Source organism: Ursus arctos, unplaced genomic scaffold, assembly GCF_023065955.2.
Source record: "Ursus arctos isolate Adak ecotype North America unplaced genomic scaffold, UrsArc2.0 scaffold_22, whole genome shotgun sequence".
Lineage (NCBI taxonomy): Eukaryota > Metazoa > Chordata > Mammalia > Carnivora > Ursidae > Ursus > Ursus arctos.
Window position 1 is genome coordinate 54,332,592 of NW_026622897.1, and position 15,661 is coordinate 54,348,252.

The 15,661-nt window shown below is 41.1% G+C and overlaps 1 protein-coding gene across 4 annotated transcripts in view; it reads left to right on the forward strand.

Moving 5' to 3' along the window:
• Positions 1 to 4,464: 4,464 nt before the first annotated feature.
• Positions 4,465 to 15,661, forward strand: part of FAM168A (family with sequence similarity 168 member A) — a 176,522-nt gene continuing 165,325 nt past the window's right edge. Inside the window, exon 1 of one of the 4 annotated variants that reach the window (XM_057316606.1) lies at positions 4,465 to 4,544. In XM_057316606.1, the coding sequence (XP_057172589.1) occupies positions 4,521 to 4,544 (24 nt within the window). In that variant the 5' untranslated portion in view covers positions 4,465 to 4,520. Of the gene's footprint in view, positions 4,545 to 5,084; positions 5,338 to 15,661 lie in introns of those variants that run through there. The other 3 variants (XM_057316607.1, XM_057316608.1, XM_057316609.1) reach the window with 3 other exon arrangements.

The following is a 15,661-nucleotide window of genomic DNA, read 5'->3' on the forward strand; positions in this document are numbered from 1 at the left end:
CTTGGGGCTGTGTGACTCACCTCTGCCTTGACCTTCACGTGGCCTTCCCATTTAGCGTCTCAAACCTCTTCTCTTTCCTCTCATAAAGACAGCTCTGCTCACTGGATTTAGGGCCCCCTTAAACCCAGGATGGATCTCATCCTAAGATTTTAACGCCGAGATTCTTTCTTTTTTGTTTTTTAAAGATTTATTTATTTATTATTTTAGAGAAGGCGGAAGGGGCAGAGGGAGAGGGAGAGAGAATCTCAAACAGACTCCCCGCTGACCGTGGAGCCCAACATGGGGCTTGATCCTATGACCCTGAGATCATGACCTGAATCGAAATCAAGAGTCTGGTACGAGATTTAAAACTGGATAATCTTTTTGGGAGACACAGTTTAACCGACTATAATTGGAATGCTTTTTTTTTTTTTTTTAAGTTTATCAACTTGAGCAGCTTTTTGTAAAGAATCCTCCTAAACATAAACTTCCCTCCTACTTCTCTTCTGGTCTTTGTCAATAACAATCCTCACTTCTGTCAGCTTTTCAGAGCATGCAAAACATCTGGTACCTTAATTAATTCTTTTATCTGCCCTGCCTTAATTAATTCTTTTATCTGCAAGGTCAGCCATTTTATGGATAAGAAAATAGGTGTGGGGGGGACACCTGGGTGGCACAGCGGTTAAGCGTCTGCCTTCGGCTCAGGGCGTGATCCCTGCGTTATGGGATCGAGCCCCACATCAGGCTCCTCTGCTATGAGCCTGCTGCTTCCTCTCCCACTCCCCCTGCTTGTGTTCCCTCTCTCGCTGGCTGTCTCTATCTCTGTCATATAAATAAATAAAATCTTTAAAAAGAAAAAAAAAGAAAATAGGTGTAGGAGGTGAAGTGACTTGACACCCAATCGTGGTTGAGTTAGGATTCGGACCCAAGGCTCTTTCCTCCAAGTAATCGTCCAGCTCACAGATACGTGTCAGTGCACTTCAAGAGACGCTCTGAGAGAAAAAGAGAGCTCAAGCAAAGTCATTAACATAGCTGATACAAACCCATCTCACAGTCCCAGTTAATCAGATAGTAACAGGCAAAGGATAGTGTTTTGACACTATCATTTTGTCCCTGAGTTTGTTTGGGTTTGGTTGCAGAGGAAAAAGAAATAGATGTGGGAGAAATAATCAACACAAAATAAAACTGACAGTGGCTAAAACTACATGTGGTAAATATTTATTATGGATGGAAAAGCAAACTGAATGATCCCATCTTTGATGGTAACATTAAACATTGCAAAGTTGACCCCTGGGAAAATTCCACTTGGAAATAATCAACACAAAATAAAAATGACAATGGTTCAAATCTCTTCCAGGAAAAGGTGGAATGGGTGGAAATAATGACTAGAAACTTCAAAACAGCTGAAGCAATAACCAGTAAAAATCGATAAGGATAAAAGATAACTGATGAATCTAAACTTTCTTGTAAAATTGATAGAGAAAAATAGATTGTGATGAAAATTCAACATAGGAAAAAAACTAGAAAAGTTAGAAATTGTTTGTGCTATATAGAAAATTTATCAAGGGATAAAATTGGCTTAATAGAGTTGATTCCTGAAATATTTTAATAAGTTCATTAATAATGGTATAATTCTGAATAAATAGTTGACCTGCCAACTCTTTTTCTTTTTTTTTAATGATTTTTTATTCTATTATGTTAGTCACCATACAGTACATCCCCGGTTTCCGATGTAAGGCTCGATGATTCATTAGTTGCGTATAACACCCAGTGCACCATGCAATACGTGCCCTCCTTACTACCCATCACCGGTCTATCCCATTCCCCCACCCCCCTCCCCTCTGAGGCCCTCAGTTTGTTTCTCAGAGTCCATAGTCTCTCATGTTTCATTCCCCCTTCTGATTACCCCCCCTTTCTTTATCCCTTTCTTCCCCTACCGATCATCCTAGTTCTTATGTTCCATAGATGAGAGAAATCATATGATAGTTGTCTTTCTCTGCTTGACTTATTTCACTTAGCATTATCTCCTCCAGTGCCGTCCATGTTGTAGCAAATGTTGAGAACTCGTTCTTTCTGATGGCTGAGTAATATTCCAGTGTATATATGGACCACAACTTCTTAATCCAGTCATCTGTTGAAGGGCATCTCGGCTCCTTCCACGATTTAGCTATTGTGGACAATGCTGCTATGAACATTGGGGTGCATATGGCCCTTCTCTTCACTACGTCTGTATCTTTGGGGTAAACACCCAGTAGTGCAATGGCTGGATCATAGGGTAGCTCAATTTTTAACTTTTTAAGGGACCTCCACACTGTTTTCCAGAGTGGCTGTACCAACTTGCATTCCCACCAACAATGTAGGAGGGATCCCCTTTCTCCACATCCTCTCCAACAATTGTTGTTTCTTGCCTTGTCTATTTTTGCCATTCTAACTGGCGTAAGGTGGTATCTCAGTGTGGTTTTGATTTGAATTTCCTTGATGCTAATGATTTTGAACATTTTTTCATATGTCTGTTAGCCATTTGTATGTCTTCATTGGAAATGACCTGCCAACTCTTGGCAGGGATTTGGAAAGAGAATCCTCAAATTAGATGAAGGGTTTGGACTATAAATGCCACTTTGCAGTCTTCAAAGCACTTTGATCCTCACGGCTTTATTGGATTCTCCTAATAACCTTTTGAGGTGACAGGGCAGGAATCATTCCTTCCATTTTACAGATGTAAACACTGATATTCATAGAAGTTAAGAGACTTACTAAAGGTCACCCAGCATGTTCATGGCAAAGTCTGATTTAGGATCTGATTCCCAGATTCCTAGTCTGGTTAACTTCCTCATACCTATGCCCCTAACTCTGATAGTGCTTTACTTGCTTGCCAGATCAGAGCCCTTCTAATTCTGATCTTCACCCAGCCCCCACTTTCTGCCAGTAGAAGTGGGAAAAAAGAGGAGGAGAGGGAGTAAAGAGAGTTAGAAGAGGGCACAATCAATGCAACTCTTAGAGAGGAGAAGGGACTTGCCTGTCCCATAGCCAACATACCATAGGCACTTTTCTTATTCTTCTCAGAAAAGGGAGCAGAGGGGCTCATTTTTTGGGGGGTCTGGGATTTTAAGGCTGGGCTAGTAGGTTGAAAAATGAGATAGGCAGTTTGAAAATGACAGTGCCTGATAATACTTGGGGAAAGTGAGTCATAAGGAATAGGAGCGTAACTACAGTAGGTGGAGTGAAGCTGAAGAGATTGGCTGTAGCAGGGCTGTGGACCACATTAACCTCTGATATAGGAAAACTGGCCTTTCTCAGGTAGGCCCCGAGGTTCTCCAGTGGGCTGACTAGTGAAGCTTGAATGTTCTGGTGTCCAGAACGTCAAGGAATAACGACATAGAAAATCTAAAATACTGTAATTGAATACAGGATTTACGCTACATCAGAGATCGTCTGATGTCATATTCCATATGCTAGGAAGCAGGATACAGAAGGAAAATTGTTTTTTTAAAGTGTAAGATTTATTCAGTCTACAGACAATGTTTTGTTTAAGTAGAGCTTTGCAGACCCTTTACAATAACTCTGTTCCTCCCTCCTCACTCCCCGTCTCCACAGAGATATCTGGCCCACAGATTAAAAACCAGTGCTGTAAGAATTCAGATCCGAGGAAGATCAATGTACCTAAACTATGTTCTAGGGAAGGTAGGACTTTGGCTTGAGTTTCAAGAATGAGGAGAAAAGGAGGAAATGGCCGTGGAAAGATCACAAGGAGGAAAATTTTGAGAATAGACAATGAAAATAGAGAATATTCTTTCTATTGATTTAATGTTCTTTAATGAATTGTAAGTTACCACCATTATTCAATAGTGTAACTGTTGGGCTCACAGAAAAACCAGACAGGCCTCATCCTGGAGCACCACTGAGGGCAATAGGAAGCCGTGGTAAGCTTTTTAGGCAGCAAAGTATGGCTGTTGGATTTAGAAATTACATTTTTTGAAAATAGTCTTATAACTTAAAAAACTATGTGCTCTTTTTAAACAATTCAGTCAATAAGAGAATAAAAATTATTTAAAATCTGACACCCTTTCCTCCAAGATAATCACTAATAATATTTTGGGGAACCTCTTTCCTGAAATCTCTCTCTATGGTTATAGAATATCGTCTCACACATAAATTACACAATTTTAAACATGCTGTTCTGTAATCCATTTGTTTCCCTTGAGAATAAATTGTGAATAGCTTTTCATGTCAATAAATAGATCTATATCATCATTTTGAATAGCTGCTTACTACTGTATTGTTTGTATAATTTAACTAGCCCTTATTGACAGATATTTACATTACCCCTGTAATCAACAATCCCATATAACCATCTTGTGCATTCATCTTTCCCAAAATGTTTCATTCTCTTTCTAAGGTAAAAATCTGAAAGCAATTGAGCGGGGTCAAGAAGTATCTTCTTTTTTTCACATTTGGATTTCAGTTGCCAAATCGTTCTTTGATTTGCAGGGAGACCAGGAGGAAGCTGCTGCGTTAGTTCTGGTGTGACAGTGGCAACGGGGATGACGAAGAGAGTACAGACTCAGGTAATCTATCCCATCTAGGCCTATCCTCAGTGGGTTGTCATATTCCTACCCTTTTTCCTCTCTTTCACTTCTTTTTCTTAACATGGAGGAAGAACTGAGAACTGCATCTCCCAGCAATTCGCAGACACCACACCCCCTGGGAACTGTAGTACCGCGTCTGAGAAGGGTCCGGAAGGAGGGCGGGAGACTGTGGGGCATGCTGGGAAATGTAGTCCAGCGGGGGGGGGCGGGTGTATGCGTGAGTATAAAGAGGTTGGAGACGCCGCAAACATCGCTACTTGGAGAAGAGGGCACTTAGCTTTCCTCACAAGTGGTCTTTCAGTCTACAAAAGTCGCCGGCGGATGGTGGACTTTACTCCATTGCCCATGACCAGGAAGGGTTCGGCCCCTCGGCATAAGGCGCGCGGCTGGCCCCGCAGGCCGCGCAGGCCACCCGCAGGCCGGAGCAGGGCATGCCGGGAATTGTGGTCCCGGCGCGCTGAGGCTGTGGGACGTGTCGCGGCGCCGCGCAGGCTCCTCCTTCCCCGCCCTTCTTAGCGGTCCCCCGCCCCCTCCCTCCACCTCCTCCTCCCTCGCCCGCAGCCGAGCGTCCCCTCCCCCCACCCGTCGGGCTCTTCGTCGGCTACTGCAGAGGATTCAGAGCCGAGTCTGAGGAGGAGGCTCCCGTTCCCTGCGCGCCATCCGCCACCTTACTGGACACGGGCGAGGGAGCGAGAGCTTCGCCACTGTAGCCTCCAGAGAAGACAAGGGCATCGCCGCCTCCGCCGTCGTCTTCGCCTGCAGTGGCTAGCCGGTGAGGAGACCCCCCCCCCCCCACCTCTCCTGGTCCGCTCTCCCGGAGCCAGGGCCGGTGGTACTTACCGAGAATGAGAGTGGGGGCTGCGGAGACCCCGCGCGGGTTGGGGGAAGGGGGTTGAGGTCGCGATGGAACGGCGGGTTGGCAGGGGAGACTTGTCCTGGCGCGGGGCTGGGGGTGGGGTGAGGGTGGGACCCAAGCAGGTTGGGGGGGCGACAAGGGAAGGGGACTTTTAATAGCGATTGACCCGATATGGGACAGGAGCGTGAGGTTGGGAGGTCGGGGTGGAATTTGGGATGGTTTTGGGCGAGATGGATGATGAGAGTGGAGTGGGATGGCTTTTAATGGGGGAGGGGACTGGAATGAGGGTGATGGATTTGGGGTTGGCTTGGAGCAGTTGACAGCTTGGGATCCAGCCGGGGTATAGGGTAGGGGGATGATTTCAATAGACAGTGGGATTGCAGGTTTGGATAGGACCCTTGGGGAGAGGTGTTAATTCATGAGGGTGGAATTTGGGGTGGACCTAAAGGCAGACTGACGGAGGTGGTAGGAGCTGGGAGTAAGGGGCTTGGCATGGGTTGAGACCTGAGCTTGAAGTGGGCGTTCGCCGTCTCTGGGTGGTGGAATTTGTGGAGACTTATGGAATAGCGTGGGTTAGGAGAGCAGAGGAGGTAGAATTTGGGGTTTTTCTGGGGAGTGCTTATGGAGGTTGGAATAGGAGCTGGTGGGGGTGGGACTTTCAATGAGAGGAGTGTGATGGTGAGCTGGCAGGAGGGGGGTAAATTAGAAGTTAGGCCCAAAATGGGCAGACAGAGATTGAAATTGGAGGGGGGCACAAGGGATGGAATTTAGAGTGATTTTAGAACCACTGGAATAGGCATGGTGGCTCCCTGAGTGCAGGCTTGAGGCAGAGGGCTTAGAAGGCGCTGCTGGGCTAGACTCCCTGAAAGAACAGTGGCAGGTGGTGAACAAGGTTGGGGGATGGTATCTTTAAGAAAATGTCCCTTGGCCGAGGTGGCAGAGAGAGTTTTGGCAAAAGAGTGTCTGAGATGAACTGGTAGGACTGGAGAGGTGGTTGCTGATGGTAAGGTGGCAAAGAGGCCATTTAAGGAATGGGAAACCTGGAGTTGTAGATATGGATAGGGCAGGGAGGATGGAGTGGGGCAGTGGGCAGGGCTGGGAAGAGGTGCATTGGATGATTCTAGAGAGGAGGAATTCTGGTGTCCTCCAAGAGACACAAGAGGGTAAGGGGTTGGACTTAAATGGACAGCTTTGAAGGCCGTGATTGGGGGAGGGACAGTAATCAGAGGGGACTTTGCAGGGAACAGAGAAGGTACATTAAAGACTCTCTTTCCTAGAGGACCTCTTAAGCCGTTAGTTCAGTCTTTTTTGTTTCATTTGTATTAGTATCATTAGTAAATCAAACCAAAGGGTAAAGTTAAGAGGGGCTTCAGTTAAAGTAGAATTAAGCAGGGGGAAGATGTTTTTATTCATTTATCATAAAAAGAAAGTTTTGGGAAAAAACCTGCTCCTGAACTGAAGGTGGAGAAGATAAAAGGGGAATGTGATAGATATCTTTCTATATGATGTCTCTGCCTCCTCCTTTCCGCCCTCCCCTTAGTGCATTTAAAAATTAGTCCTGGAATTTGGAATTAAATAGATTTGATGAGCTTGAGGTATTTAAGGGACCATTCTTTGCTTGAGAACCCATGAATGAAACTGAAAAATATGAGGCTGAATTTATTTCCTAGTCAGGCAGTGTGCACGTATGTAGAAAGAGCCTAGGCCTTTTTTTCCCCCTCCTCTTAAAATTGATTGTCTGAAGACTCCATTTATTGGTGTCCTGGTTTGCAAGGCAATTAGGCCCATCATTGTATTGCAGGCTAATAATCCTGAGATGAATCTTGGCACCACTGCTTTATGTAAACAGAGAGAAGACAGGAAATATGGAAATGTCATAAATATTCATTGGTGAAATGGTTTGGTATTGATGGAGTTTTTCATTTGATTCTCTTTTGGCATTACTTGATAAGATTTAAAATAATTGGACTATATTTCTATAGATTGAATTTTCTTCTAAAGGAATTCAGGCGGTCAGAATTCTGTCAGATGTGGATAAGTAAAGCATATAGAATCATTTTAATTTGATTTTTTAGGGGTTGGTGTTGATGTAGACACATTGCATTAACTGCAGCAACAATGTCTCCATCTATTCATCAGCAGTTTTATTTAAAGCTTCATGATATGTTCATTTTATGGCAGAATGGTGATGCTGGAATGTAGAGAGGGGTGTGACTGGGGGAAACAGCTTTAGGGAAACAATTTTCTGCACTTAATTGCATTAACTATGATATGTTAAACATGAAGTGGCTGTTGATTAGAGCTCAGACTGAGAAAACATGGGGAGGGATGTAAAGAGGATAGAATTGGCGTCAGCAGGATCGAATGATTCTCTTTTTGTTCAAGCTTCAGAGTTCAGCTCGTAAACAAACCATTTTCTTTGGTTTGATAGTTGAACACACAAAAATGCCCAATATTTAGGATCCTTTTTTTTTTTTTTTTTTTGGTAGTTCCAAAATGGGCAGAATGATGGAAGGTTGGCCTTATCCTTGGAGTCGAAAGTGTTTTGTTATAAGGAAGCGTTATTATAATAAAAACCAGGTTTGAGCAGTTACCTGTAATTCAATGAGAGTGTAATCTAACTAATGCAAGCATTTCTCCTCGTAACTTTACTCTGGGGTCCAGACATTGCTTTTGTGGATCTGCAGGCTTGAGCTAAAGGTGAGATATTTATATTAAAGCTCTGGCTTTTGAAAGCTCAAAATGAAAAGTAATCGTCTGGGAGAAGTGTCTTGGTGGATTTTTCCCCCTCACAGCTGTAGGCACCTGTATAGTGGAAATGTATAAAAAGTGTGTGTTTGATTCTTCTGATCTGCTAAGAAGGAGAGAGCAGATGGAGGTATTGGTAGACAGGCCCCTTGGTAATGAATGGCCTGGGAATTTAGAGGTGGAGTGTCCTGAGTTCAGATTTCCCATTCCACCACTTAATAGCTGAGTGATTTCAGTAAAGTCATTAAAAACCTTTCATACTTAGTGGTAATGGTTGCACAACATTGTGAATGTACTTACTTCTCCTGAATTGTACACTTAAATATGGTTAAAGTAGTAAAAACAATCAAAAACTTTTATACTTCTCAAGTCTGTCAAGGGAAACAAATCAGTTCATGTCCTAAAATAACTATGACCTGAAAACACTGTACATAGATGAACTATTTGTTCAATATTTATTTACTTTTACCTGCTCGAAGTCAGGGGAAATGAAGAACAAAAAACAGTTTCAAGGAGTTTTCATTGTCGGGAGAGAGATGATTTAAATATAGTGAGAGAAGTGAGGCATAACTCATGGTTAAAGGTGTGGATTCTGAAGTGAGTCCACCATTCCCTGCTAGCTGTGTGACCTTGGGCACAATGGTCTTATCTGCAAAGTGGGCATAAGAGGATAATTTCATAGGGTTGTTTTGAGGATTTAACAAAATAATCCATGGAAAGTATTTAACATCATGGATTGGTTACATAGTACACATTAAAAAATATTGTTGCCATTATTATGAGATAGGAAGAGAGTAGAATGTGAATAGCCTTGTCTGTCCTACCATTGAGTTTTTGGTATTATGTTCTATAATTTATTAAAGAGGGATTACTTCGTGTTATCACTCACAGTTTATCTGCATACTTGCATGTTTACATATTTGCATATTTGTAATCTAGGAACTTTAATCAGTAAAGTACTAAACACATGTCTTAGCTGTTAGCTTCCTCATCTATAAAATAAGAAGAAAAACTGCTCTGAGGGTTTAAATGACTTGCTTAAGGTTACACAGTAAGTGGAAAAGTCGCAGTTACAGCTCCCAAATTCTGATTTCTCAACCCTGTTTGTATCTTTTTAAATTGTGAATTAAACCATATGTTTAAAGGTGCATATAACATACATCTTTAAGGAATGGAACAAATTGAAGAGCGATGTTTGTCCTACTCAGCTTAAAAAGGAAATTTGTAGTGCCTTTAAAGCTTCTTGTGATTCCCTGCCTCATCGAATGTCTCTCCTTCTCTCTTCCTCATAAGTAACCATTTTCCTGAATTTTGTGTGAATCATTCCCTTTCTTGTCTTTAAAGTTTTACCAAACAAGTGCATATCCTAAACAATATATTTTTTTACCTTTGCGGCTTTATATAAATAGACTCATAGTGTAAGTATTCTTCTGTGACTTGCTCTATTTTTATCTATTATTTTTTAACTTTAAAAGAGTTTTATTTCTTCCACCATAACATGCACATGGTAGAAATTGGAAATTACAGAAAGTAAAAGGAAGCAAAATTATTGTCTTATAATCCCATTATCTAGCAATACTTCTTATTTATATGTGTGTGTAAATAAAAAAATATATATTAGATGTATGCATACACATACATATACACACACACAGGTAGTCTAGAAAGCAAGAGGAGGCCAGTTTGCATTTATGGCTGATCAGATTATCCAGATGTGCATCAGTCATACTTGGAAATAGGCATGGGAGGGGGTAGATAGCCTTTGTGAGCTTTGAAACAGCACTTTCTTAGAACTTTTACCTCATTGGCAGTTCTTTATTTACTAGATACAAATTCTTTGTTATATCACCTTAGCACTTCATTTCGTATTTTGATAAGTCACTTAATTCTTTTGGTCTGAATTTTTGTGCATCTTTGTTTTTGCAGAAAGGCTGCCACATTGATCCTTTCCTGATTGTCCAGGAGGGTCTGTCGTCTGATGTACACAGAGTACCATGAATAGGAAGTCCTCCCTTATACATACCAGAATTCAGCAACCTAAACACCAAGAATTTTTTGTCTAAGAGATGTGAAATCAAATCATTAATCTGTTGGAGCTTCAGTTTACTTATCTGTAAAATGGGTTTCAAGGGAGATAATAAATGTGAAAATATGTTTTAAACCGTAAAGGATTATATAAATGTTAGGGGTTTTTTTTCCTCCTAGTTTACAAAATTGAAATCCCCACACAGAGGTAAAAAGCTTGTTATATTTGGTTTTTTGCTTTTCTGAAGGGTTCTTCTTGGAGGAGGGAGTATATGGACAGTTCACAATTTCTCCCTTGAAACTTGAAGATTGTTGGATATAGTGGGACAGAGAAGGTGCTACAGGACTTTCTCCTAGTGAACTGATGGGACTTGGTTCCACTGTAACCGTGCTGGCTATCTCAAAATGAATTAATTGAGGCTATATTGATGTGGAGAATGCAGTATACAATGTTTGCTCTTAATTATCCTGACAAAACTCCGTTTTCTACCCGTAATTTATTACCAAGACAGAGTAGTAAAGTGAGAGAAATTATCTGTGCATATGTGAAAGGGAGATAATACTCCATTGTTGATTCGTTGTATGGGTTAAATGAGATAAGAAGGACAGAGAACCTGGAACCCTGACTGGCACATGTATAATTGGTGCTTAATATGGTAGCTATGACTACTATTTTTATTTTACGTATGAATTGTTTACATTTTTCCTATAGGCTGTTCTTTTGTTATTCAGTGTTTTCCTGGGCTGTATCTCCTCACACTCATTTTACATTTAGGGTATACGTTTATTTTAATATTATCATAAGTAAAGCAAACCAACATAAATCCACAACTGCAGTGCATTCCAAGGCCAAAGAGCTAGTAGTCTTGTCCGTGTCAGGTATGTTTAAGACATCTGTGCAACGTATACCTATTGAGTGATTATTAAATGGCAGTGAAGGAGTGCTGAAAGTATAGGATGCAAAAATTAAACTTCCCTGCTCTTTTTTTTTTTTTTTTTTAAAGATTTTATTTATTTATGTGACAGAGAGACAGCCAGCGAGAGAGGGAACACAAGCAGGGGGAGTGGGAGAGGAAGAAGCAGGCTCATAGCGGAAGAGCCTGATGTGGGACTCGATCCCGGATCGCCAGGATCACGCCCTGAGCCGAAGGCAGACGCTTTAACGACTGCGCTACCCAGGCGCCCCTAAACTTCCCTGCTCTTAAGGAGTTTATAGCCAATTTATTGGGGAGATAGATAAGCTACATGTTGCCATAGCATAGCGTAGTACGATAAGTGCCACAATGGGGGCACGACAAGGGGCATGGGGAGGATGGAGGTTGGTGTGGCCTGATCTGCCTGGGGGAGCAGCGAAGAGAGAGGTGTTTGGAGGAGTTAATGCTTGAGCTGGGACTTGAAGGAGATTTGAATGTGTTGCAGAGGACGGGCTTAAGAAGGGTTCATGAAGTCAAGAAGTCAAACCACAGTCTTCCTTGATCATTCCCTCCCAGTGTTCCTGTAGGCCTTAGTTTGTACGCCTTTTCAAGGCCTTTCTAGCATGTATACCTACGGTGAGACCAAATAAGTAAATCCCCAAATATACTGTACTGTCATGCTCCTGTTCTTTCTGTATGCTATTCCTCCTTCCTGGAAAGCCGTCTCCTACTGAATTGATTAAACTTTACTTTGTCCATTAGATAAGCTGTACTACTGAACATGTTTGTGGTTTTTGCTCTTCCCGGTTTGTTGTTTAGCGGGAAGAGATTTTTGAAGCTATTGAAACTAGCTGGTATTTAAGAAGAGATCTTTATTGTTTTTGCTTTCTTAGTAAATGTTGATATTCCTTAGGGTTGGCTCCTTGGCTCACTGGACTTAAGATTCTTTCCTTAAGCAGTCTTGCCCATTCTATTGGCTTTAACTGCTACCTATATGCTGATGAAACATCTCCAACTTGGAGCTCTCTCCTGAGCTCCAGACTTGTAAATCTCATTGGCTTCTGGCCATCTACATATATCCATTTAGATTGTCCTCAGATTCAATAGGTCCAAAACAGAACTCGTTTTCCCCTTCTACTTCTAACTTCTTCCATTCTGTACCCCCTCCCACACAAAAAGTTAAAATCATCCCTTCCTGTAGTTTTGTAACTTAAATGCACTCCATCCAGTCATACTGGCTAATTAATCTGTACCATTAGTCTTTTTTAAAAATTTTAATTCCAGTGTAGTTAACATACAGTGTTGTATTAGTTTCAGTTGTACAATATAGTGATTTCAACAATTCTGTATGTTACTCAGTGCTCATCATGATAAGTGTACTCTTACCCCCTTCACCTATTTCACCCTCCCTCCCCCCACCTCCTCCCTGTTAATCACTGTCTTGTTCTCTATAGTTAAGAGTCTGTTTTTTGGTTTATCTCTTTTTTTCTTTGTTTTGTTTCTTAAATTCCACACATAAGTGGAATCATATGGTATTTGTCTTTCTCTGACTTATTTCACTTAGCATTGTATCTTCTAGATCCATCCATGTTGTTGCAAATGGCAAGAGTTCATTCTTTAATGGCTGAGTAATATTCCATTGTGTATATATACCACATCTTCTTTATCCATTCATCTGTTGATGGACACATGGGCTGCTTCCATAATTTGGCTATTATAACTAATGCTGCTATAAACATAGTTGCATGTGTCCTTTTGAATTAGTGTTTTTGTATTCTTTGGGTAAATAGTAGTGGAATTACTGGATTGTAGAGTAGTTCTATTTTTAATTTTTTGAAGAACCTCCATACTGTTTTCCACAGTGGCTGCACCAGTTTGCATTCCCACCAGCAGTGCACAAGTGTTCCTTTTTCTCCACATCCTCACCAACACCTGTTGTTTCTTGTGTGACAGGTGTGAGGTGATATCTCATTGTGGTTTTGATTTGCATTTCCCTGATGATTAGTGATGTTGAGCATCTTTTCATGTATCTGTTGGCCATCTGTATGTCTTCTTTGGAGAAATGTCTGTTTTTAAATTGGATTATTATTATTTTTTTTGTGTTGAGTTGTATAAGTTCTTTATATGTATTTTGAATACTGTGTATTTTGAATACTGTTTATTGGATATGTCATTTGCAATTATCATTTCCCATTCAATAGGTTGTCTCTTTTAGTTTTGTTGTTTCTTTTGCTGTGTGGAAGCCTTTTATTTTGATTTCGTCCCAATAGTTTATTTTTGTTTTTATTTCCCTTGCCTCAGGAGACATTTCTAGAAAAATCTCACTATGGCCAATGTCAGAGAAATTACTACCTGTGCTCTCTTCTAGGATTTTTATGGTTTCAGGTATCACATTTAAGTCCTTAATCCATTTTGATTTTATTTTTGTGTATGGTGTAAGAAAGTGGTCCAGTTTCATTCTTTTGTATGTAGCTGACCAGTTTTCCCAATACCATTTGTTAAAGAGACCGTCTTTTTCCCATTGCCTATTCTTGTGCCCTTAGTCTTTTCTTCTCCCGTATCTCTCATAGCTAAAAATAAATCTTCCTAAGCATTTCTGGAATTCATCACCCCTTTCCTACCAATACCACCTTAGTTCAGACCCTGATCTCACCTGGACAAGTACAATAGCCTCGTAACTGGTTTCTGTATCACCCATCTAGTAAACACTCAGCAGCTAGAACATACACCCAATGGATGTATATGTCCACATCATTCTCTTGCTTACGTCCCTTTATTGGCTCTAACGTCTAAGTTCCTTAGCATGACTATTAGGCCTTCTATCCTAGCTCCTTAGCATGACATCTTAGGCCTTTTGTGACCTGTCCCTATTTACTTCTCATACCTGTACTCTTCCTATGACTGATAATACTGAGTACCATGTTGTTCCTACAGATATCTTGCAATTTCACACCTTTGTTCATGCCATTTTTCCTTTTATTCATCCCTCTGGGTTGGGTGCATCTCTCCTAAGGAAACTTTCAGGACCCTTAAGGTTGCCATAAGTGCCGCCATTTTGTTCCTGGGGTCATCCAGTACAAGCTTCTGTCATAATTCTCTGTTAGGTAAATTAACTGTTTTTGTTTGTTCCTTCAGTTAACTCTTGGCAGGGACTGTGTCCTAGTCATCTTTAGAGTTTTAGCTCCTGGAGGGTGCGTCACAGTAGTGAGTGATTAGTTTTTGTACTGAACCTCGTAAGGATAGATGGCAAGCCAGTAGTATGATATTCTAATAAGGAGTGAGGTGATATGTGTTTTTCAGATGTAGTTTTTAAATTTATTTAGAATGGAATTTAGAATTTAATTGGATTGATAAAGGTTTGGTAATGATGATGGTGTATAGCACAAGGTTCCGAAGTAGAAGACAGCAAGAGGGTATGTTCAGGAGTTGGCACATGCTTTCAGTAAAAAATATTTTAGGCTCCGTGGGTCACATGTGGTCTTTATTATTTCTTTTTCTTTTCCTTTCCTCCTTTCCCTCTCCATCTTCTTCCTACTTCTCCTCTTTCCTCCTCTTATGTTTCATTCTTAACTTACAGGCTATCAAAAATCAAACTTGAAGTTGTAGAATATTGAAGATTAAAGAGTTTAAAGCAAGTTCATATTTCTTGTTTTATTTATTATAAAATTTAGTGCCTTGGGCAGTTATGCATATCTTCAGTGTAGAGAACAATTATACAGAAGCTTTTTTTGTCAAACTACTCTGTTTATCTAAAAGTTTAACATTCTTTTAAATGGGCCACTGATCTCTGTATGAAGATGTTGTAGGAACACTTTGGTTTATAAAGCTCCAATACAACTCCCCCTCCTCCCTCTATTTAAGCAGGTATCTGTGTCCTTTCAGAATATGCCTATTTTTATGATGATATAGATTGTGTTTTTCTTAGATATGGACATTTTCTTTTTAAGTATTTATGTTATTTTATTTTTTTAAAGATTTTATTTATTTACCTGAGAGAGAGCGAGAGCGCGCACAAGTGGTGGGGGATGGAAGGACAGAGGGAGAGGGAGAAGCACGCTCCCCACTGAGCAGGGAGCCCGCCACGGGGCTTGATCCCAGGACCCAGAGATCATGACCTGAGCTGAAAGCAGATGCTTAACTGACTGAGCCACCCAGGCACCCTTATTTATTTAAGAGCGAGAATGCGAGCCAAGAGTGTGGGGGGGGGGGGAGGGGAGAGAGAGAATCTCCAGCAGACTCCCTGCTGAGCGAGGAGCGGATCCCATGACCCTGAGATCATGACCTGAACCAAAATCAAGAGTCAGATAGCTCAACTGACTGAGCCACCCAGGCACCCCAGATATGGACATTTTGAAGGAGCTGTGGCTGATAGATTTTTTACAGTAAATTTCAATCCCTGGCTGACTCAAGATTAAGATCTTGATTTGCCTTCTGATCATGTCCTTCAAGCTTGACAGTTTCTGCTGATGCTCATATTTTCTAGCCTTTGTTTTATCATTTTCACATATCCTAGTTGTTTTTTTTTTTTAAGATTTTATTTTAGAGAGAGCACG